This window comes from Salvelinus alpinus, chromosome 2 (assembly GCF_045679555.1).
Source record: "Salvelinus alpinus chromosome 2, SLU_Salpinus.1, whole genome shotgun sequence".
In the NCBI taxonomy this organism is placed as follows: Eukaryota; Metazoa; Chordata; class Actinopteri; order Salmoniformes; family Salmonidae; genus Salvelinus; species Salvelinus alpinus.
Window position 1 is genome coordinate 50,103,190 of NC_092087.1, and position 23,124 is coordinate 50,126,313.

Below are 23,124 nucleotides of genomic sequence, written 5' to 3' on the forward strand. Positions count from 1 at the left end.
TTTAGTGGTTGAGTTTTACTAATCGGTCCTTGTAATTTCAGACAATCTCAGTTTACCCAGAACTAAAGTGTCACGGCATTCATCGGAAGAAGAAGAGGAATCGTCAGACCAAAATGCAGCGGGTACGTGTTCATCTTTATTCGCTTAACTGACTCAACACTGAATACAAAATAACAAAAAGAATAGCCGAAACAGTTCTGCAAGGTGCAACCAACACTAAACAGAAAATAACCACCCACAACTAACAGTGGGAAAACAGGATACCTAAGTATGGTTCTCAATCAGAGACAACGAAAGACAGCTGTCCCTGATTAAGAACCATACCCGGCCAAAACATAGAAATACCAACCCTAGACATACAAACATAGAATGCCCACCCACATCACACCCTGACCAAACAAAAAATTGAAACATACAAAGCAATCTACGGTCAGGGCGTGACATAAAGTCTTGTGTAATTGGCCAGATTCTTTATTCATGTACTGAGTCCATATGTGTTAAGAGAAGAGAACCGAACGAGGATCAGAACCGGAACGAGGAGCTCGACCCTTTGTCTTTGCAAGTTGAAGGCAAGTCTTTGGGCCAAATGTCACCTCCCCTTTTTCTGCTTACATACAGTCAGATTAATTTATGGATACCATTTTTGTCCCTGCGTGCAGATTGAAGTAATTTGATAACTAGCATTACAACAAACAGTATGAAAAAGTGGCCATACAGGAACATGGTAAAATGGCACAACAGTACATTGTTGACAAACATTCAGATAGTCTTCTTACCCTGAATTGTGACTGTAGAAGGCTCACTGTATATGGATCTAACCTGCTAACATTTAGCACTGTACTGACAATGTATTTTGACCTCAGCAGGTTAACTGTGACCTGTTCATCTGAGCAGCTGAGCTCCTGTGAGTGTATGTCTACAGGGTAAAGGTAGTGTAAATTCACTCTTCCTACTGTGTAGAAGAAACACTGAGCTACAGAGACAGATGGAGGAGTCTGACAGCTCTGCTGAACTGAGTCTCTCTCTTTGATGACTGAAGGACATGCTGTCAGACTAGGCTGAGGAAGGTCTGTGAGATCAGAGGAAAATTATATTTCACAATAAGGCAAAATGTTAAATCTCCAATATTATCTAAGTCTTATGTTCCCTTAATCAATATCATTGTACCCACAGACAGAGACAGTGAATAACATCTCCATATTAAGTTAACTAGCCTTTTACTAAACAGAATAAAGTGACTGACTAAAATATTGTTAGCACATTTCGTTTAATGGGGAAACTAAAATAGTTAAAATGGAAAAACTACTGTAAAACTAAAGTGTGTGGACATCTCACTAACCTTGAGCTTGGAGAGACCAAACAGCATCTAGCAAAGACAAAAAGTCAAACGAGCGTCTTAGTCATTCTGGGAGAAAAAAATGTCTTTGTCTTCTGTTGTCCATTTACATTTATACAGATGCAGTACATTAGTAAAATGGAGACTGTTCATTCGCAGTAACTACTCAGTCACACAGTACATCATGACTTACATTCCACATGCTAATCAATTAATTGTTTTATATACAGTACCATGAATGCACATTTGTACAGCATGGTCAACCAACCGGCAGGTCAGTTTTCTTAGGTGACGAGAGGTGGCTATAATACTGTAGGAGAGGTATCATAGCTATGATACATAGTGAAAGTATGCATTTGTTCTCAGTTCTTCATGTGTAGTTTATAACCAGACATACAATACTATTTACATAGAGACCAGCCAGCATACAAGTCTGAAAGAAAGTCACCTTTATTGAATGAATATAAACAAGCTGGCCAACACTCAATAGTAATATTCTGATGCAGCACATACAATAGCAAACGTCTGGGGCAGTGGAGACAGCCTCCTACAGTAGGTTTTAAACACAGTATCCATTCTGAACAGAACATTCTCTCTCTTTCTCTCAGGGGGTTTCCTGCAACAGTGTTCTGATTCTCTCTCACTATTTCTTTATCTCTTACACATACACATGCGCGCACACACACACCTAAAGTACACATACACACGTATGCATGCGCACACACACACCTACAGTACACACACACACAAACATATGCATGCACACACACACACACACTTCTTTTCACATATTTACACCCGCAACACCCCAAAAATATGCCGCCTCTCTCATAACACTGCACAGGCTGTCTACTAGGGGGAAACGATAGGTGAGAAGATGCACACCACTCTCAAACACAACTTAACACTGTCATGATGCAGAGGCAATTCATGTATGAGGACTGGAGCATCATGGGAAATAAGCCCACGTTCACACAAGTAATCATTCAGCATGCTGGACACACATTTAACTTGTTCCTAAATCTTTACTGTACAGCAGAAAACATTTACTATTACAAATAGTACAGTCCCAAACTGACATATTCAATAAGCCAAACTGATTTTTTTTAAATCCATCAAGAATAACTTAAATACAAAAACTTAACGCCATTGTTAAGTAAAGAACATTTTAAAAATCTGCCATTGGTCACAGTGTTTTGTTTCATCCAAAGGTTTGCATTTCAACATCATACAACAAATGCAACTTATACATGACAAAGAAAGTGAATCTGTCAGCCTGTATTAGGCTTCTCATACTCTGAATCAGAAGGTCTTTAACTCTATCGATTGCTATTGGTGATGTCTGTTGGCCTTCAACTCCTGGGTCGTGTTCAATAGGCACCAAACAGAAGAAAAATGGACTGAAACTGGGAAGAAACGCTCATTCTCATTTTCCTTTGCAAATATCTACAGACAACAAAAATAATGACTGAAAAACTATTCTGAATGTTCCTCTGCAACATTAGCCACATTTTACATATGAGACTGGTTTCTGCGCTCTGTGGTTTTCCTGTGAACAAGCTCCACATCTACTTCTCTACTCAAACAACCCTCTCTGACACAGTCACCATCTTCTGTGAAGTCAGACTAACAGTCTGTAGACGTCTGATAAATGGCGTTATTCATCCCTGATATGGCTGGTCATCTGTTTCTGGTCATCCTCCTTTTGGGTGAGTTATTCCTCCATTCCAAGTTCCATCATCTGTTAGTGCTACAGGATTCTCTCTCCTCTTTTAATATTTTTCTTCAGGAACTCTGAATCTCATGGCTGTAATAATTGTGTCTTATTCCATTGATCATCTTTATGATGTATTTCTATCATTATTTTGTTCAGATCAGAATGACTACTGCTTGATAACATGCCCATGGATCCATTGTAGTATATGACACCAACTTGTGCAAAGTGTTCCTGTCTCTCATGTTTATTAATTTTTTACAATGGCACATTTTCCTGATCAAGACCTATTTTGTTATTTCCAGACACCTTCCAATACATCGAAGCCCAAGGTCATTACCAAGGTCATTGTGTTTTAAACTGGAATTATTTACCTTTTTTTTTTGTCGAACTATTTTTACTAAATAATTTTACCATCAATCAATCAAAGTTATCGTGTTAACCTTAACTACATTATTGAAGATGCACTGTTATCATCTAAGAGACAGCAGTGACTTCATTGTTTTACTTTTTCAAACGTATATCAAGTGGTACAATAACTATGAGTACTTAAACATTGAAAATGAATTTATAATTAAATGAAAAGGGACCATCATCCCTCTGATCTCACAGACTTTCCTCCTCCCAGTCTGACAGTGAGCTCTGCAGTCATCAACGAGAGAGACTCAGTTCAGCTGAGTTGTGAGACGCCTCCATCTCTCCATGTGTCTCAATGTTACTTCTACATAGAGGCGGGAAAGAATCTTACAGACTCATCCTGTACTCATACACTCACAGGAACAGAGCTGTTCAAGAGGGCAGATCCAACATTTCCAGATGTTGTCAAATTGACGTGTTACTACACTGTATGGAAGTCTCACACATCTCCTTTAGTTACCCTGTCTCAGTTACTGTTCATGGTAAGTAGGTGGTTTATAAAATCATACACTTATAATACAATATAACACACTATAATATAATAGTATAATATAGTACATCTATAGTATAAAACACCATAATACATTGTTATACCATATTTTTTATGATCTTCTTGGAAATGTGATCTATAATGTTGTGTTTCCTAAACATCTTCATTTCACATAATGATATAATTTACTGTACTTTGTACAAACATAAATGCTGACACAGTTAAACATTTTATTTATGGGTTTTCCATACTGTTCGTATGTATGGGTTACCTGGAATGTTTTTTAAATGCAACTTTCAAAGAGGCACTCTATTCTCCTGATCTCACAGACCCACCTCCTCCCAGGCTGACAGTCAGCTCTACAGTCATCAGAGAGAGAGACTCAGTTCAGCTGAACTGTCAGACTCTTCCATCTGTCACTATGTCTCAGTGTTACTTCTACATAGAGGGGAGATGTATTAATCTGCCAGACTCATCCTGTACTCAGACACTCACAGGAACTGAGCTGCTCAAGAGGGCAGATCAAACATTTCCAGCTGTGGTCAAAATGACGTGTTACTACGCGGTAGAGAGTTCTCACACATCTCCTTTTAGTCACCCTGTCTCAGTCACTCTTCAGGGTAAGTAGGTGGTTTATAAAATCATACACTTATAATACAATAGCATACCCTATAATATAATAGTATAACATAGTATAATATAGTATAAAACACCATAATACACTGTTATACCATATTTATTATGATCTCCCTGAAAATGAAATCTTATAATGTCGTATTATTTCACATAATGATAGGATTTACTGTACTTTGTACAAACATAAATACTGACATAGTCAAACATTTTATTTATGGATTTTCAATACTGTTTGTATGTATGGATTACCTGGAATGTTTTTTAAATGCAACGTTCAAAGATACACATTTATATGTTTCTACACCATAGAGACTCACTATCCATCAAGGTAGAGTGACACTGCTTCTGTCACTATTGGTGACATTTTGCCGCTGTTCCGGCGGCAAAATGGGGTGGGGGAGGTGCAACTCAATATTTAAGGAAGCTGTTCCTAATGTTTGGTATACTCAGTGTATATCCCTAAATCAAAGAAGTAGCATTTTACTGAATTCTACAGTACATATATCATAAAGATATCCCTCTCTGGATCCCTCTCCTCTCTCTCCATCAGAGCCACTTGATTTCCTGTGGCGTCACATCCTCACTGTGTTGGTTCTACTGGCTACCTGTGGAGTAATTATACACTATGTCTTCTCCCATCAATGCCCTGAAGGTCAGTTTACATGTCAATCACTTCCTATAAGCCAGTAGGAAATTGTAATGTGTAGATTGTAATGTATGATGATTTGGGCTGTAGCAAGGCTCAGTAAAATAGTAAATCAATGTGATTTGTGTACATGTCGTTTAAGCTAAAGGTGTATGTGAAAATGACATGTACACAGTACATCTGTCTTTTCAGCTGTTCCAAAGAGAAGCAGGAGGGTGGACCAGAGCAATGAAGACTTTTCCTTGACAGTGTGCTAAATCACTGTGCATTACCTACCTTTAGAAATTGAGTGCATGATAGTGTTGCTAGGCAAGATGAAAACGTAATATACAAAGTGTACATACATACATTGACTGTACTAAACATTAAGAACACCCTCCCCACAGTTTGAAGTAAGTTACTAACTAGCGTTATGGACTACAAGGTGTTGAAAGCGTTCCACAGGGATGCTGACTCCAAGGCTTCCCACAGTTGTGTCAAGTTGGATGGCTGTCCTTTGGGTGGTGGACCATTCTTGATACACATGTGAAACTGTTGAGCATGAAAAACCCAGCAGCGTTGCAGTTCTTCACAGAAACAGGCCTGTCACCTACTACCATACTCCGCTCAAAGGCACGTAAATATTTTGTCTTTCCCAATCGATGTCTCAATTGTCTCAAGGCTTAAAAATCCCTCTTTAATCTGTCTCCTCCCCTTCATCTACAATGCTTGAAGTGGATTTAACAAGTGACATCAATAAGGGATCATAGCTTTCACCTGAATTCACCTGGTCAGTCTTTGTCATGGAAAGAGCAGGTGTTCATAATGTTTTGTTTTGTACACATATACATACATACATTTGCACACATTCATTTTTGTTTAACACTGTTTTCCTACCTTTTCTATAATCTTTGTTGAAATTGACTGCATGATAGTGTTGAAGGCAAGTTGCACACAGCAATGTTCATTATTAAAGCTTTTCAAATAACAGTTTGTCTCAGGGATCTTTATTATTTACAAATGATATGTAATAGTCTGTTTAGCCTGGGTGCCAGTCTGTTTCTACTCTCTTGACAACTCCATGTTTATACAATTTCATAAGGAGTTGGCAAGAGAGCATTAAAAGACTGGCACCCAGGCTAGTGTCTGATTGGTGTTAATGTCAATAATACATTTCCTACATACAGTTGAAGTCAGAAGTTTACATACACTTAGGTTGGAGTCATTAAAACTAGTTTTAAACCACTCCACACATTTCTTGTTAACAAACTAAAGTTTTGGCAAGTCGGTTAGGACATCTACTTTTTCCAACAATTGTTTACAGACAGATTATTTCACTTATAATTCACTATATCACAATTCCAGTGGGTCAAAAGTTTACATACACTAAGTTGACTATGCCTTTAAACAGCTTGGAAAATTCCAGAAAATTATGTCATGGCTTCAGAAGCTTCTCATAGGCTAATTGACAATCGTTTGAGTCAATTGGAGGTGTACCTGTGGATGTATTTCAAGGCCTACCTTCAACCTCATTGCCTCATTGGGAAAATCAAAAGAAATCAGCCAAGACCTCACAAAAAATAATTGTAGACCTCCACAGACCTCCACATTCTTGGGAGCATTTTCCAAATGACTGAAGGTACCATATTCATCTGTACAAACAATAGTACGGAAGTATAAACACCATGGGACCACGCAGCCGTCAAACTGCTCAGGAAGGAGACGCGTTCTGTCTCCTAGAGATGAACGTACTTTGGTGCGAAAAGTGCAAATTAATACCATAACAACAGCAAATGACCTTGTGAAGATGCTGGAGGAAACAGATACAAAAGTATCTTCATCCACAGTAAAACGAGTCCTATATCGACATAACCTGAAAGGCTGCTAAGCAAGTCGCTGCTCCAAAACCCCCATAAAAAAAGCCAGACTACAGTTTGCAACTGCACATGGGGGGAAAAAATCGTACATTTTGGAGAAATGTCCTCTGGTCTGATGAAACAAAAATAGAACTGTTTGGCCATAATGACCATCGTTATGTTTGGAGGAAAAGGGGGGAGGCTTGCAAGCCAAAGAACACCATCCCAACTGTGAAGCACGCATCATGTTGTGGGGGTGCTTTGCTGCAGGAGGGACTGGTGCACTTCACAAAATAGATGGCATCATGAGGCAGGAAAATTATGTGGATATATTGAAGCAACATCTCAAGACATCAGTCAGGAAGTTAAAGCTTGGTCACAAATGGGTCTTCTAAATAGACAATGACTCCAAGCATACTTCCAAAGTTGTGGCAAACTGGCTTAAGGACAACAAAGTCAAGGTATTGGAGTGGCCGTCACAAAGCCCTGACCTCAATCCAAAAGAACATTTGTGGGCAGAACTGAAAAGGCGTCTGCGAGCAAGGAGGCTTACAAACCTGACTCAGTTACACCAGCTCTGTCAGGAGGAATGGGCCAAAATTCACCCAACTTATTGTGGGAAGCTTTTGGAAGGCTACCCAAAACATTTGACCCAGGTTAAACAATTTATAGGCAAAACTAATTGAGTGTATGTTAACTTCTTACCCACTTCGAATGTGATGAAAGAAATAAAAGCTGAAAGAAATCATTCTCTCTACTATTATTCTTACATTTCACATTCTTAAAATAAAGTGGTTATCCTAACAGACCTAATACAGGATATTTTTACTAGGATTAAATGTCAGGAATTGTGAAACTGAGTTTAAAGGTATTGGGCTAAGGTGTATGTAAACTTCCGACTTCAACTGTATTATAGTTCAACTCAAATATTCTGATTGATAAAAAAATATATATTTTTGGAAAAAAATATTAAAAAGGGTATTATATTTATGTTATTATGAATATAAATGGTAGAGTTATGTCATGACTTCCGCCGAAGTTGGCTCCCCTGCCTGTTCGGGCGGTGCTCGGCGGTCGTCGTCACCGTCCTACTAGCCGCCACCGATCCCTTTTTCATTTGTCTGTTTGTTTTGTCTTATTAGTTTCACCTGTGTTTCTGTTTTCGGTTAATGAGCTTCCCGATATGTAGTAGGTAGACCCGCCCTTGTTTTGTGCGGGATTGTCTTTATGTTACGTGTGTGTGTTTTAGGTAGAGGTGTATTATTTTTTCTGATTACTTGGCACCCTCTGTTTTTGGTTATTCAAGTTGTTCGCTGCGCCCTGTATGTTTGGGCTTATTCAATTTTTGTGTGCATAGTAAAGGAGCACTTCTCCAAAGTGGAACTCTCTGCGTCTGATTTCTTCACCCACCTAGTCCCACGTGACAGAGTTATGTCACAACTGCAGCTTTTGGAAATATATGAGAAGGTTTGCTCAATCCAAAGTTACAACCAAATGATTGCAGCACTACCGCAGAAATGGATGAGGCAAGTAGAAGGGGGAAGAAGTAGGGAACTGGTCTTTCTGCCCTATATGAAGGACCAAAACTGGTGAAAAACATTTTTATAAACCGAAAACTCTATCAGTTTCTTTGAGGACCAAAATGTTGACAGCTGTGCCATACAGGTTATAAAATAACAGAGAAGAAATGTTTGATGTACCAATTCCATGGAACATGGTGTATGACATTCAAAACAACGCAAGATTCAACACTTTGAGTTTTTCCAATTTAAATTACTGTACAACATTTTTTCCACTAACAAAATGTTAAATATATGCGGCATACAACCATCTCAGCTCTGCAGATTTTGCTGTGAAGAGACAGAATCATTAGTCCATTTATTCTGGTTTTGCCCCCAGGTAGCCCGTTCCTGGTTACAAGTTCAGGAATGGCTGAAAGATCACAACATTCATTTTAAATTAACGCTACAAATACACTGCCTGTTCACACCGCTATCATCCAGAAGGCGAGGTCAATACAGGTGCATCAAAGCATTGGTTATTGCTCATCACCGTTCTAAAACTTGTCGTTGCACATCTCACACTACAAGAGCATTGCAGATTTTATGCCGATAAAATATCGGGACCTCTGGGACTGCTCAAAGACAAGATCAGTAGCCCTCATCATACCCACTTACACTAAACAAGCCTCAGTGACGGATGCGTGCACCGAGTAGACAACGACATGGCGATATTGTCTCCGATCTCAATAATTTGTCTGGGACAGTTTAATCGGGTCTAAAATCGTGTAATGTGTGTGCACCTGGCTTGAGTTTTCCACACCTGGATTGTGCACCATTTGCCCATGTGTTATTTTTATTATTTTTCAAGCTTTGTCAAATTGGTTGTTGATCATTGCTAGACATTGCTAGACATTTTCAGGCCTTGCCATAGATTTTCAAGAAGATTTAAGACAAAACTGTAACCCTGCCACTCAGGAACATTCACTGTCGTATAGGTGTCAACTCTAATTTATATTTGGCCTTGTGTTTTAGCTTATTGTCCTGCTGAAAGGTGAATTCATCTCCCAGTGTCTGGTGGAAGCAGACTGAACCAGTTTTCTTCTAGGACTTTGCCTATGTTTTGCTCCATTCTGTTTCTTTTTATCCTGGAAAACTCCCCAGTCATTAAACCCCTTAAGGTTGATGTCTGTGCCCCAGTGGAAATCTAATTAGCATAAAAAAATCCCCTTAAAAATCTGTCACTTTAAGCTAGAGATATATTTTTGCATTGGATGCGTCTCAATCCACCTCATCCGCCTATGTCGCTCTTCCGCAATTGCGGTGAAAGGTGACAGAGCTAGAGCGGTGTTTGTCAGACCATGAGACATCCCGAAATTCGGTCTTCACACGAAATCGTTTGTAGATTCCGAACGGTAGTTACTCCACTGTCATATTGGCAGGTTTGCTAGCAACAAACTATTTAGCTAGGTTCTAGCCGGGTGTTTGTTATGCAATGTAATCTCCTCGTAATTAACAATCAGTGTTGACGAGTGTCCTGACGAGAAGGCAAACTTTTCTAGCAATGCCAGACAAAATTGGGCATTATCAGCTAATTTTTATGAATGTATTCAAATGAATGTCAACAGATAACAGCTACTTTGCTGTTATTCTGACTGCTGAGGTCGTGTCTGTGTTAGCCGTGGCTGCAGTAGCTAGCAAGCAAGTGATAAGAACTCTGCCATGCTCGCATAAAAAACAAACGACTGGGTCGCCTCCATAAACATCAAACTAATCGAACGAACAACTGGGTCGAGTCTCTAGCAACCAAAAGATGAGAAATTAGGAATTCTCTCATATAAATGAAAATATCAACAAAAAAATATAATTTCTACCGGTAAATTTGTGCTTATAGTATTGTTTTCTTTCTCAACTGTGGTATAAACAGGATAAACAGCTTAAACAAATGCAACGGAATGAACTTCACTGTTATTCTGGCTGCAGAGGTCGTGACTGTGTAGCCGTAGCTAATTGGCTAGCTAGCAGCAAGGAAGGGGTAAGAACGTTGCCACTGAGCATGGCAACGGAACGTAAAGAACGAACAACTGGTTCGCGTCTGTAAATATCGAACTAATCGAACAAATAATTGGGTCTTGTCTCTGGCAATGAAAAGAAAGTATGAATTTGCTTATAGAAATTAAAATATAAACAAAACAATTTTTCTGGTAATTGTGTGCTTTCATGTTGCTAATTAGATTTCCACAGGGGCACAGACATTGACTCTTTGGGGTTAAAGATACATATTTTTGCTTAGAGTATTATTATATTGTTGATTGATTGATTGTCTTTCCAAATCTCTCAACTGTAGTATTTGTAGCGTTAATTTAAAATGAATGTTGTGATCTTTCAGCCATTCCTGAACTTGTAACCAGGAACGGGCTACCTGGGGGCAAAACCAGAATAAATGGACTAATGATTCTGTCTCTTCACAGCAAAATCTGCAGAGCTGAGATGGTTGTATGCCGCATATATTTAACATTTTATTAGTGGAAAAAATGTTGTACAGTAATTTAAATTGGAAAAACTCAGTGTTGAATATTGCGTTGTTTTGAATGTCATACACCATGTACCATGGAATTGGTGCATCAAACATTTCTTCTCTGTTATTTTACAACCTGTATGGCACAGCTGTCAACATTTTGGTCCTCAAAGAAACTGATAGAGTTTTCGGTTTATAAAAATGTTTTTCACCAGTTTTGGTCCTTCATACAGGGCAGACAGACCAGTACCCAACTTCTTCCCCCTTCTACTTGCCTCCTCCATTTCTGCGGTAGTGCTGCAATCAATTGGTTGTAACTTTGGATTGAGCAAACCTTCTCATACATTTCCAAAAGCTGCAGTTGTGACATAACTCTACCATTTATATTCATAATAACATAAATATAATACCCTTTTTAATATTTTTTTCCCAAAATATATATTTTTTATCAATCAGAATATTTGAGTTGAACTATAATACAGTTGAAGTCGGAAGTATACATACATCTTGGCCCAATACATTTAAACTCAGTTTCACAATTCCTGACATTTAATCCGAGTAAAAATACCCTGTCTTCGGTCTGTTTGGATCACCACTTTATTTTAAGAATGTGAAATGTCAGAATAATAATAGAGAGAAGGATTTCAGCTTTAATTTTTTTCATCACATTCGAAGTGGGTAAGAAGTTTACATACACTCAATTAGTAGTTAGTAGCAATGCCTTTAAATTGTTTAACTTGGGTCAAATGTTTTGGGTAGCCTTCCAAAAGCTTCCCACAATAAGTTGGGTGAATTTTGGCCCATTCCTCCTGACAGAGCTGGTGTAACTGTGTCAGGTTTGTAAGCCTCCTTGCTCGCAGACGCTTTTTCAGTTCTGCCCACAAATGTTCTTTTGGATTGAGGTCAGGGCTTTGTGACGGCCACTCCAATACCTTGACTTTTGTCCTTAAGCCAGTTTGCCACAACTTTGGAAGTATGCTTGGAGTCATTGTCCATTTGGAAGACCCATTTGCGACCAAGCTTTAACTTCCTGACTGATGTCTTGAGATGTTGCTTCAATATATCCACATAATTTTCCTGCCTCATGATGACATCTATTTTGTGAAGTGCACCAGTCCCTCCTGTAGCAAAGCACCCCTACAACATGATTCTGCCACCTCTGTGCTTCACGGTTGGGATGGTGTTCTTCGGCTTGCAAGAATCCCCCTTTTTCCTCCAAACATAACGATGGTAATTATGGTCAAACAGTTCTATTTTTGTTTCATCAGACCAGAGGACATTTCTCCAAAATGTACGATTTTTGTCTCCATGTGCAGTTGCAAACCGTAGTCTGGGTTATGTCGATATAGGACTCGTTTTACTGTGGATGAAGATACTTTTGTATCTGTTTCCTCCAGCATCTTCACAAGGTCATTTGCTGTTGTTATGGTATTGATTTGCACTTTTCGCACCAAAGTACGTTCATCTCTAGGAGACAGAACGCGTCTCCTTCCTGAGCGGTTTGATGGCTGCGTGGTCCCATGGTGTTTATACTTGCGTACTATTGTTTGTACAGATGAATATGGTACCTTCAGGCATTTGGAAATTGCTCCCAAGGATGTGGAGGTCTGTGGAGGTCTACAATTATTTTTTTGTGAGGTCTTGGCTGATTTCTTTTGATTTTCCCAATGAGGCAATGAGGTTGAAGGTAGGCCTTGAAATACATCCACAGGTACACCTCCAATTGACTCAAATGATGTAAATTAGCCTATCAGAAGCTTCTGAGGCCATGACATCCTTTTCTGGAATTTTCCAAGCTGTTTAAAGGCACAGTCAACTTAGTGTATGTAAACGTTTGACCCACTGGAATTGTGATATAGTGAATTATAAGTGAAATAATCTGTCTGTAAATGTCCTAACCGACTTGCCAAAACTTTAGTTTGTTAACAAGAAATGTGTGGAGTTGTTTAAAAACGAGTTTTAATGACTCCAACCTAAGTGTATGTAAACTTCTGACTTCAACTGTATGTAGGAAATGTATTATTGACATTAACACCAATCAGACACTAGCCTGGGTGCCAGTCTTTTAATGCTCTCTTGCCAACTCCTTATGAAATTGTGTAAACATGGAGTTGTCAAGAGAGTAGAAACAGGCTGGCACCCAGGCTAAACAGACTATTACATATTATTTGTAAATAATAAAGATCCCTGAGACAAACTGTTATTTGAAAAGCTTTAATAATTAACATTGCTGTGTGCAACTTGCCTTCAACACTATCATGCAGTCAATTTCAACAAAGATTATAGAAAAGGTAGGAAAACGGTGTTAAACAAAAATGTATGTGTGCAAATGTATGTATGTATATGTGTACAAAACAAAACATTATGAACACCTGCTCTTTCCATGACAAAGACTGACCAGGTGAATTCAGGTGAAAGCTATGATCCCTTATTGATGTCACTTGTTATTAAATCCACTTCAAGCATTGTAGATGAAGGGGAGGAGACAGATTAAAGAGGGATTTTTAAGCCTTGAGACAATTGAGACATCGATTGGGAAAGACAAAATATTTACGTGCCTTTGAGCGGAGTATGATAGTAGGTGCCAGGCGCACCTGTTTGTGTGAAGAAGTGCAACGCTGCTGCGTTTTTCATGCTCAACAGTTTCACGTGTGTATCAAGAATGGTCCACCATCCAAAGGACAGCCATCCAACTTGACACAACTGTGGGAAGCCTTGGAGTCAGCATCCCTGTGGAACGCTTTCAACACCTTGTAGAGTCCATAACGCTAGTTAGTAACTTACTTCAAACTGTGGGGAGAATGTTCTTAATGTTTTGTACAGTCAATGTATGTATGTACACTTTGTACATTAAGTTTTCAACTTACCTAGCAACACTATCATGCACTCAATTTCTAAAGAAAAATCACTGAAATCTCAGAAAATTCACAGAAAAATCACAAAAATCTTTTTTTTTTAATTGAATGTAAAAATACGTGTGTGCGTCTGTATGTGTGTGTGTGTGTGTGTGTGTGTGTGTGTGTGTGTGTGTGTGTGTGTGTGTGTGTGTGTGTGTGTGTGTGTGTGTGTGTGTGTGTGTGTGTGTGTGTGTGTGTGTGTGTGTGTGTGTGTGTGTGTGTGTGTGTGTGTGCATGCGTGTATGTTTGTAGGTATGCACAGTGATTTAGCACACTGTCAAGGAAAAGTCTTCATTGCTCTGGTCCACCCTCCTGCTTCTCTTTGGAACAGCTGAAAAGACAGATGTACTGTGTACATGTCATATTCACATACACCTTTAGCTTAAACGACATGTACACAAATCACATTGATTTACTATTTTACTGAGCCTTGCTACAGCCCAAATCATCATACATTACAATCTACACATTACAATTTCCTACTGGCTTATAGGAAGTGATTGACATGTAAACTGACCTTCAGGGCATTGATGGGAGAAGACATAGTGTATAATTACTCCACAGGTAGCCAGTAGAACCAACACAGTGAGGATGTGACGCCACAGGAAATCAAGTGGCTCTGATGGAGAGAGAGGAGAGGGATCCAGAGAGGGATATCTTTATGATATATGTACTGTAGAATTCAGTAAAATGCTACTTCATTGATTTAGGGATATACACTGAGTATACCAAACATTAGGAACAGCTTCCTTAAATATTGAGTTGCACCTCCCCCACCCCATTTTGCCGTCGGAACAGCCTCAATTCGTCGAGGAATAGACTTTACAAGGTGTCGAAAGCATTCCACAGGGATGTTGGCCCATGTTGACTTCAATTTCCACAGTTGTGTCAAGTTGGCTGGATGTCCTTTCGGTAGTGGTGGACATTTCTTGATACCAGTGGAGGCTGCTGAGGGGAGGACGGCTCATTATAATGGCTTAAATGGTAGAAATGGAATACCTGATACTATTCCACTCATTCCACAGAAGCCATTACCACGAGCCCGTCATCCCCAATTAAGGTGCCATCAACCTCCTGTGCTTGATACACATGGGAAACTGTAGAGTGTGGAAAATCCGTCTTTAGCCTTTTGAGGTAGATTTAACAAGTGCTTGCCTCGAAGCGAGCAAAAAAGGCATTTCGCTCGTCTGGTAGGCCCTCGTCACTGGGCAGCTCGCGCCTGGATTTCCCTTTATAGTCTGTAAAAGTTTTCAAGCCCTGCCACATCTAACGAGAGTCAGAGCTGGCTTAGTAGGATTCAATCTTAATCATGTATTGACGCTTTGACTGTTTAATGGTTTGTCTGAGGGCGTTGCGGGATTTCTTATAAGGGTCCGGATTAGTGTCCCGCTCCTTGAAGCGGCAGCTATAGCCTTTAGCTCGATGCGGATGTTGCCTGTAATTCCATGGCTTCTGGTTGGGATATCAACGTACAGTCACTTTGGGGGTGAAGTTGTTGATGCACCTTTTGATGAAGCCAATGACAGATGTGTTATACTCCTCAATGCCTTTGAAGGAATCCCGGAACATAGTCTGTGCTAGCAAAACAGACCTGTACCATAGCATCCACGTCATCTGACCACTTCCGTATTATCCGAGTCACTGGTACCTCCTGCTTTAGTTTTTGCTTGTAAGCAGGAATCAGGAGGATAGAATTATTGTTAGATTTACCAAATGGAGGGCGAGGGAGAGCTTTGTATGCGTCTCTGTGTGTGGAGTAAAGGTGGTTTCGAGTTTTTTTCCTCTGGTTGCACGTGACATGCTGGTCTTAGTGCCAGCATCGGTTTGTGGTGGTAAATAGACAGCTACGAATAATATAAATGAGAACTCTCTTGGTAGATAGTGTGGTCTACAGCTTATCATGAGGCCCTTTATCTCAGGCGAGCAATACCTGGAGACTTCTTTAATATTAGACATCGGTCACCAGCTGTTATTGACAAATAGATACACACCCCCGCCCCTCGTCTTACCAGACGTAGCTTCTCTGTCCTGCCGATGAGGAGAACCCAGCCAGCTCTATATTATCCGTTTTGTCATTCAGCCACGACTCGGTAAAAGATAATATAATACAGTTTTTAATCTCCAGTTGGTAGGACAGTCTTAATCGCAGATCATCCATTTATTTTCCAATTATTGCGTTTGGCCAATAGAACAGATGGTAGCAGAGGTTTACTCACTCGCCTACGAATTTTCAGAAGGCAGCCCGATCTCTGCCCCTTTTTCTCCGTCTTTTCTTCACGCAAATGACAGAGATTTGAGGCTGTTCTCGAGAAAGCAGTATATCGTTCACTTTCAGGATTCGTTAAAGAAAAAATATTGTCCAGTTCGAGGTGAGAAATCACTCGTATGATATCCAGAAGTTCTTTACAGACAATGTGAAAAAAACGAACAAAATAGCACAGCTCGTTAGGAGCCCGTAAAACAGCAGCCATCCCCTCCGGCGGCATAATAACATTATCCCATTCTTCTGCAGAGAAGAATGGAAGAAACTCCCCAAATCCAGGTGTGCCAAGCTTGTAGCGTCATACCCAAGAAGATTCAATGCTGTTATCGCCGCCAAAGATACTTCAACAAAGTACTGTGTAAAGGGTCTGAATACTTTTGTAAATATGATATTTCAGTTTATTTTTATTTTTATTATTAGCAAAAATGTCTAAAAACCTTTTGTTGCTTTGTCATTATGGGTTATTGTATGTAGATTGATGTGTGTCAAAAATGATTTCATGCATTTAAAAATAAGGCTGTAACATAACAAAATTTGGAAAAAGTCATGGTGTCTGAATACCGAAGGCACTGAATGTTGGGAATGACAGCGCTGGAAATTAACATTGGATTGTTCATGGAGCTAACCAAGGAGCTACAGTATAAGATCATTCTAAAAGTAACTTTACAAGTGTTACACATTTTGTACTTGTTGTCAGAGAGAATCACCAGCAGCTTCTACTGTCCTGTTAAACCACAATGCTGTAAATGATCCTTACCTATCCCCATTGGAGTCAGTGTGGGGTCAGTGGTGTTTCCTGTAGAGATCTCAGAGGTTATGATGAGTGGTGCAGTTGATTCAGTAGAATGAGGAGTCAGAATGACAAGTAAGGTTTCTGAAATGAAAACAATATCAATGGACATTATCTTATTTAGAGTTGTTTATTCCTTCAAAATCTGTGGTTTGAGTTGAGGTACATTATTCATATTAATCATTCATTAATTATGAATGTTTCATATTTATACTCAAGATTACTAATAAGTATAGGGTTGACGTGTTGTGTACTTACAATTGGATATTTGCAATAAAAAGGAAAATTGTCTCTAGAGGACCAACACACCTGTTGTAGGATTCACTGTTGTCCTAGGATAATGTTAATAATTTGATCACAACAACAGTGTTCTGTTAAAAATCATAATGAAACAAAGGTAAACATGTGTAACAGCTGTATAAATGTGTGGCCTACCTGCTACAGAAGGTGTCTGTATAGTTGTTGGATCACTGATGTGAACTCCCACCAGATCTGAAACCATTTGGGATTGAAATGTGGAATTTAGTTTGTTGGTCAGAATTAACATAGTCATACTAAGAAGATGCTAAAATCAATGTGAGTCAGATCATGAAGACCTGCAGCACTGATAGATTTCTTTAGATAATGACTCACGTGTAAAGCTGTACCCATCACTGCGTGGAGAGAGAGCGTTTGGTCCAGAGTTCACTCTGTAGTCACAGCTCACCTCCTTACTCCTCACTGACTGTAGACTTCTGATCAGATCACTCTCAGTTACAAGGAATCTACAGAACCCCTGATTGGAAGCTGAGAGGGGTTTTCTCTTCTTGATCTTTGCTGTGAAGGATGGCTGACTCTCCTCTCCAACATACAGGTTACAGGTGGTGTCAGGACTGACGGATCCACGAATCAAACAGATGATGTTGAAGTACCCATCAAAATTGACTGTAATGTCTGGTTTTGGATCTGTTAGGAAAGGACAGAGACTCCTTTTTACATCACTCTATTTGAATGTAATGTACATGTCACAAGTGACACTGACTCTTACTAAACTTGAGCCTGCCATTCTCTTTATAGTACGTATCAGCATGTCTTATTTGATATCATGCCTATTTATGAGTGCCATTTAATCATGTGTGCTGTGTCTTTATGTAACAGTTTAACTTTTGTCCGTCCCCTCGCCCCGACCCGGGCGCAATTTAACAAGTGCTTGCCTCGAAGCGAGCATAAAAGGCATTTAGCTGGTCTGGTAGACCCTCGTCACTGGGCAGCTCGCGGCTGGATTTCCCTTTGTAGTCTGTAAAAGTTTTCAAGCCCTGCCACATCCGACGAGAGTCAGAGCCAGTGTAGTAGGATTCAATCTTAATCATTTATTGACGCTTTGACTGTTTAATGGTTTGTCTGAGGGCGTTGCGGGATTTCTTATAAGCGTCCGGATTAGTGTCCTGCTCCTTGAAAGCGGCAGCTATAGCCTTTAGCTCGATACGGATGTTGCCTGTAAATCCATGGCTTCTGGTTGGGATATCAACGTACAGTCACTTTGGGGGTGAAGTCGTTGATGCACTTTTTGATGAAGCCAATGACATAGGTGGTATACTCCTCAATGCCTTTGAAGGAATCCTGGAACATAGTATGTGCTAGCAAAACAGACCTGTACCATAGCATCCACGTCATCTGACCACTTCTGTATTACCCGAGTCACTGGTACTTCCTGCTTTAGTTTTTGCTTGTAAGCAGGAATCAGGAGGATATAATTATTGTCGAGGGCGAGGGAGATTTTTTTATGCGTCTCTGTGTGTGGAGTAAAGGTGGTTTAGAGATTTTTTCCTCTGGTTGCACGTGACATGCTGGTCTTAGTGCCAGCATCGGTTTGTGGTGGTAAATAGACAGCTACGAATAATATAAATGAGAACACTCTTGGAAGATAGTGTGGTCTACAGCTTATCATGAGGTCCTCTATCTCAGGCGAGCAATACCTGGAGACTTCTTTAATATTAGACATCGGTCACCAGCTGTTATTGACAAATAGATACACAGCCCCGCCCCTCGTCGTACCAGACGTAGCTTCTCTGTCCTGCCAATGCGGAGAACCTAGCCAGCTCTATATTATCCGTGTTGTCATTCAGCCACGACTCGGTAAAAGATAATATAATACCGTTTTTAATCTCCAGTTGGTAGGACAGTCTTAATCGCAGATCATCCATTTTATTTTCCAATTATTGCGTTTGGCCAATAGAACAGATGGTAGCAGAGATTTACTCACTCGCCTACGAATTTTCAGAAGGCAGCCCGATCTCTGCCCCCTTTTCCTCCGTCTTTTCTTCACACGAATGACAGAGATTTGAGCCTGTTCTCGAGAAAGCAGTATATCGTTCACTTCGGATTCGTTAAAGACAAAATCTTTGTCCAGTTCGAGGTGAGAAATCACTGTTATGATATCCAGAAGTTCTTTACAGACAATGTGAAAAAACGAACAAAATAGCACAGCTCGTTAGGAGCCCGTAAAACAGCAGCCATCCCCTCCGGCGGCATAATAACATTATCCCATTCTTCTGCAGAGAAGAATGGAAGAAACTCCCCAAATCCAGGTGTGCCAAGCTTGTAGCGTCATACCCAAGACGATTCGATGCTGTTATCGCCGCCAAAGATACTTCAACAAAGTACTGTGTAAAGGGTCTGAATACTTTTGTAAATATGATATTTCAGTTTATTTTTATTTTGATTATTAGCAAAAATGTCTAAAAACCTTTTGTTGCTTTGTCATTATGGGTTATTGTATGTAGATTGATGTGTGTCAAAAATTATTTAATGCATTTAAAAATAAGGCTGTAACATAACAAAATTTCATGGTGTCTGAATAACGAAGGCACTGAATGCTGGGAATGACAGCGCTGGAAATTATTATTGGATTGTTTATGGAGCTAACCAAGGAGCTACAGTATAAGATCATTCTAAAAGTAACTTTACAAGTGTTACACATTTTGTACTTGTTGTCAGAGAGAATCACCAGCAGCTTCTATTGTCCTGTTAAACCACAATGCTGTAAATGATCCTTACCTATCCCCATTGGAGTCAGTGTGGGGTCAGTGGTGTTTCCTGTAGAGATCTCAGAGGTTATGATGAGTGGTGCAGTTGAGTCAGTAGAATGAGGATTCAGAATGACAAGTAAGGTTTGGGATTGAAATGTGGAATTTAGTTTGTTGGTCAGAATTAACATAGTCATACTAAGAAGATGCTAAAATAAAAGTGAGTCAGATCATGAAGACCTGCAGCCCTGATAGATTTCTTTATATAATGACTCACTTGCCAAGCTGTACCCATCACTGCGTGGAGAGAGAGAGTTTGGTCCTGAGCTCACTCTGTAGTCACAGCTCACCTCCTTACGCCTCACTGACTGTAGACGACTGATCAGATCACTATGTTTTGGAGTGAATATACAGAACTGCTGTCCGGATGCTGAGGTGTTTTTTCTCTTCTTGATCTTTGCTGTGAAGGATGGCTGACTCTCCTCTCCAACATACAGGTTACAGGTGGTGTCAGGACTGACTGATCCAGGAATAAAACAGATGATGGTGAAGTCCTCATCAAGATTGACTGTAATCACTGGTTTTGGATCTGTTAGGAACGTACAGAGACTCCTTTTTACATCACTCTATTTGAATGTAATGTACATGTCACAAGTGACACTGAATCTTACTAAACTTGAGCCTGCCATTCTTTTTATATGAGTTAACAGCATGTCTTATTTGATATCATTCCTATTTATGAGTGCCATTTAATCATGTGTGCTGTGTGTTTACAACGATTGCCTTTCACTTAATTCCTTACATTCTCACGTGTGAAATTAATTGCATGGACTATATTTCTTGCACGGGGGACTGGCCTGACGCAGCTGCGAGAGGCTACACCCAACTCTACCACACAGCCGGATCGGGAATCAACTGCTGTGTTAGTTTGGCCCGTTGCTTCTAGTTAGCCTACAGCCCTAAATCCCAGCCTTTTTATATATAGGACTGTAGTGATACTGTGTATTACTGTGTAAAGCTGAGTTTATAAAAAACCTTTGATTGTACTTTGGCCTGTCTCTGTGGTTGTTTGCCGTGGAATCTTAAAACTCTACTTTTGACATATACATTTCAAATATTATATGGATTTCTTGTCTTCACAACAGCTATTTTGAAATGACATTGGATGAGATTGTGATTTAAACAGAATCATTCAAGACAATCTGAATAATAATTTCTTACAAAAAATTGTAACAGAGACAGATCCCCTGTGCATCCATGGATAGTGAGGTTCTACTGTGTAAAAACATCTCAGTTTGATCTCAGCAGATGAACTTTGACCTGCCCACGAGAGCAGTTCATTCCCCGTGAGTGAACTCGTACAGGGTGAGGGTTTAGGATCTCTCCCCTCTGTGTAGAAGTAACACTGAGACACAGAAACAGATGGAGGAGAGTCACAACTCAGCTGAACTGAGTCTCTCTCTCTGATGACTTTAGAACGGCAGGGGCGGCAGGTAGCCTAGTGGTTAGGCCAGTATCAAAAGGTTGCTAGATCGAATCCCTGAGCTGACAATGTAAAAATCTGTCAATCTGGCCCTGAACAAGGCAGTTAACCCACTGTTCCTAGGCCGTCATTGTAAATAAGAATTTGTTCTTAACTGACTTAACTAGTTAAAAATAAACTGACTGTCAGACTCGGAGGAGGTGGGTCCGTGAATAGAGTGTATTACTGTGTAGAGTGTCTCTTTGAATGTTGCATTTAAAAACATTACTGGTTATCAATACATACTAACAACATGGAAAATCCATAAATAAAATGTTCAACTATATCAGTATTTATGATTGTACAAAGTACAGAAAATTCTATCATTATGTGAAATGAAGACGTTTAGGAAATAAGACATTATAAGATCTCATTTTCAGAACGAGCATAATTAATATAACAGTGACGTGTATAATTTTATAAACCACCTACTTACCCTGAACAGTGACTGAGACAGGGTCACTTAAAGGAGATGTGTGAGACTTCCATACAGTGTAGTAACACGTCACTTTGACCACAGCTGGAAATGTTGGACCAGACCTCTTGAGCAGCTCAGTTCCTGTTATTGTCTGCGTACACGATGAGTCTGGAAGAATCTTCTCCCCCTCAATGTAGAAGTAACAGTGAGACACAGGGAGAGATGGAGGAGTCTCACAACTCAGCAGAACTGATTCTGTCTCTCTGATGACTGTAGAACTCACTGTCAGCTGAGGAATGTCTGTGAGAATAGGGGAATGTAGCATTTAGCATTTAGTGGTTTTGAGAAATGTACTGATAGCCTAGTCCCTCCTTGTTATTTCAGACTTAAGGATCTTGAGTCCATTAACTCATGCAGCGACAGTATGGGAAATGAAGGAGATATAATATATTGCTTGATTGCTTCATGTAATAGCTAATGACAACACACAGTATGATAACATATCCCAAGAGGAACATGGTAATGATGGCACAACAGTACATTGTTTACAAACATTCAAATAGTCTTCTTACCCTGAATTGTGACTGTTGAAGGCTCACTGTATATGGATCTAATTTGTGAACCTGTAGCATTGTACTGACATTGTATTTTGACCTCAGCTGGTGAACTCTGACCTGTCCACTTCACCAGTAGTGTTCCTGTGAGTGTCTGATGACAGGGTGATGGTAGGGTGAATTCTACTTGCCCCTCTATTTTGAAGTAACACTCAGAGACAGATGGAGGAGTCTGACAGTTCAGCTGAACAGAGTCTCTCTCTTTGATGACTGCAGGAATCACTGTCAGACTGGGCCGAGGAAGATCTGTGAGATCAGAGGGATGATGGAGTGTCTTTTTTAATTGAATTATAAATTCATTTTCAATGTTTACCTACTCATACAGATAATGTACAACTTAATATTATATACGTTTGGAAGAGAAAAACAATTAAGACACTGTTGTCTATTTAAGAAATAAACAATGAGAACCTGTGCCAGGAACAGCCCTTAGGAGGGAATTATCACACAATAATCTTCAGCTTCGATGGGTTTTTGTAAAACGGTTGCCAACATAAAAACAAAAGATTAAGGACACGTTTTCA

At 39.7% G+C, this 23,124-nt stretch overlaps 2 protein-coding genes across 5 annotated transcripts in view; one reads left to right on the plus strand and one right to left on the minus strand.

The window, feature by feature from the left end:
* Positions 1 to 6,208, plus strand: part of LOC139564372 (uncharacterized) — a 68,818-nt gene extending 62,610 nt beyond the window's left edge. For 3 of the 4 annotated variants that reach the window (XR_011672728.1, XR_011672731.1, XM_071383854.1), the window contains 2 exons: positions 5,144 to 5,245; positions 5,432 to 6,208. Coding sequence is in view for 1 of the 4 variants with exons in the window: in XM_071383854.1 (XP_071239955.1) it covers positions 5,144 to 5,245; positions 5,432 to 5,496 (167 nt within the window). In the remaining 3 variants the exon portion in view is untranslated. Of the gene's footprint in view, positions 1 to 41; positions 3,046 to 3,355; positions 3,383 to 3,678; positions 3,950 to 4,286; positions 4,578 to 5,143; positions 5,246 to 5,431 lie in introns of all 4 variants that reach the window. The other variant, XR_011672729.1, reaches the window with a different exon arrangement.
* A 7,081-nt stretch (positions 6,209 to 13,289) lies between these two features.
* Positions 13,290 to 22,311, minus strand: LOC139540997 (mucin-3B-like). The gene is made up of 8 exons (XM_071345137.1): positions 22,005 to 22,311; positions 20,324 to 20,635; positions 20,078 to 20,116; positions 17,675 to 17,986; positions 17,477 to 17,533; positions 17,009 to 17,125; positions 14,506 to 14,607; positions 13,290 to 14,319 (listed from the first exon to the last, which is right to left on the minus strand). Exons 1-8 carry the CDS (start codon positions 22,309 to 22,311, stop codon positions 14,255 to 14,257), a joined length of 1,311 nt encoding a protein of 436 aa, XP_071201238.1. The 3' UTR covers positions 13,290 to 14,254.
* Positions 22,312 to 23,124: the final 813 nt, after the last annotated feature.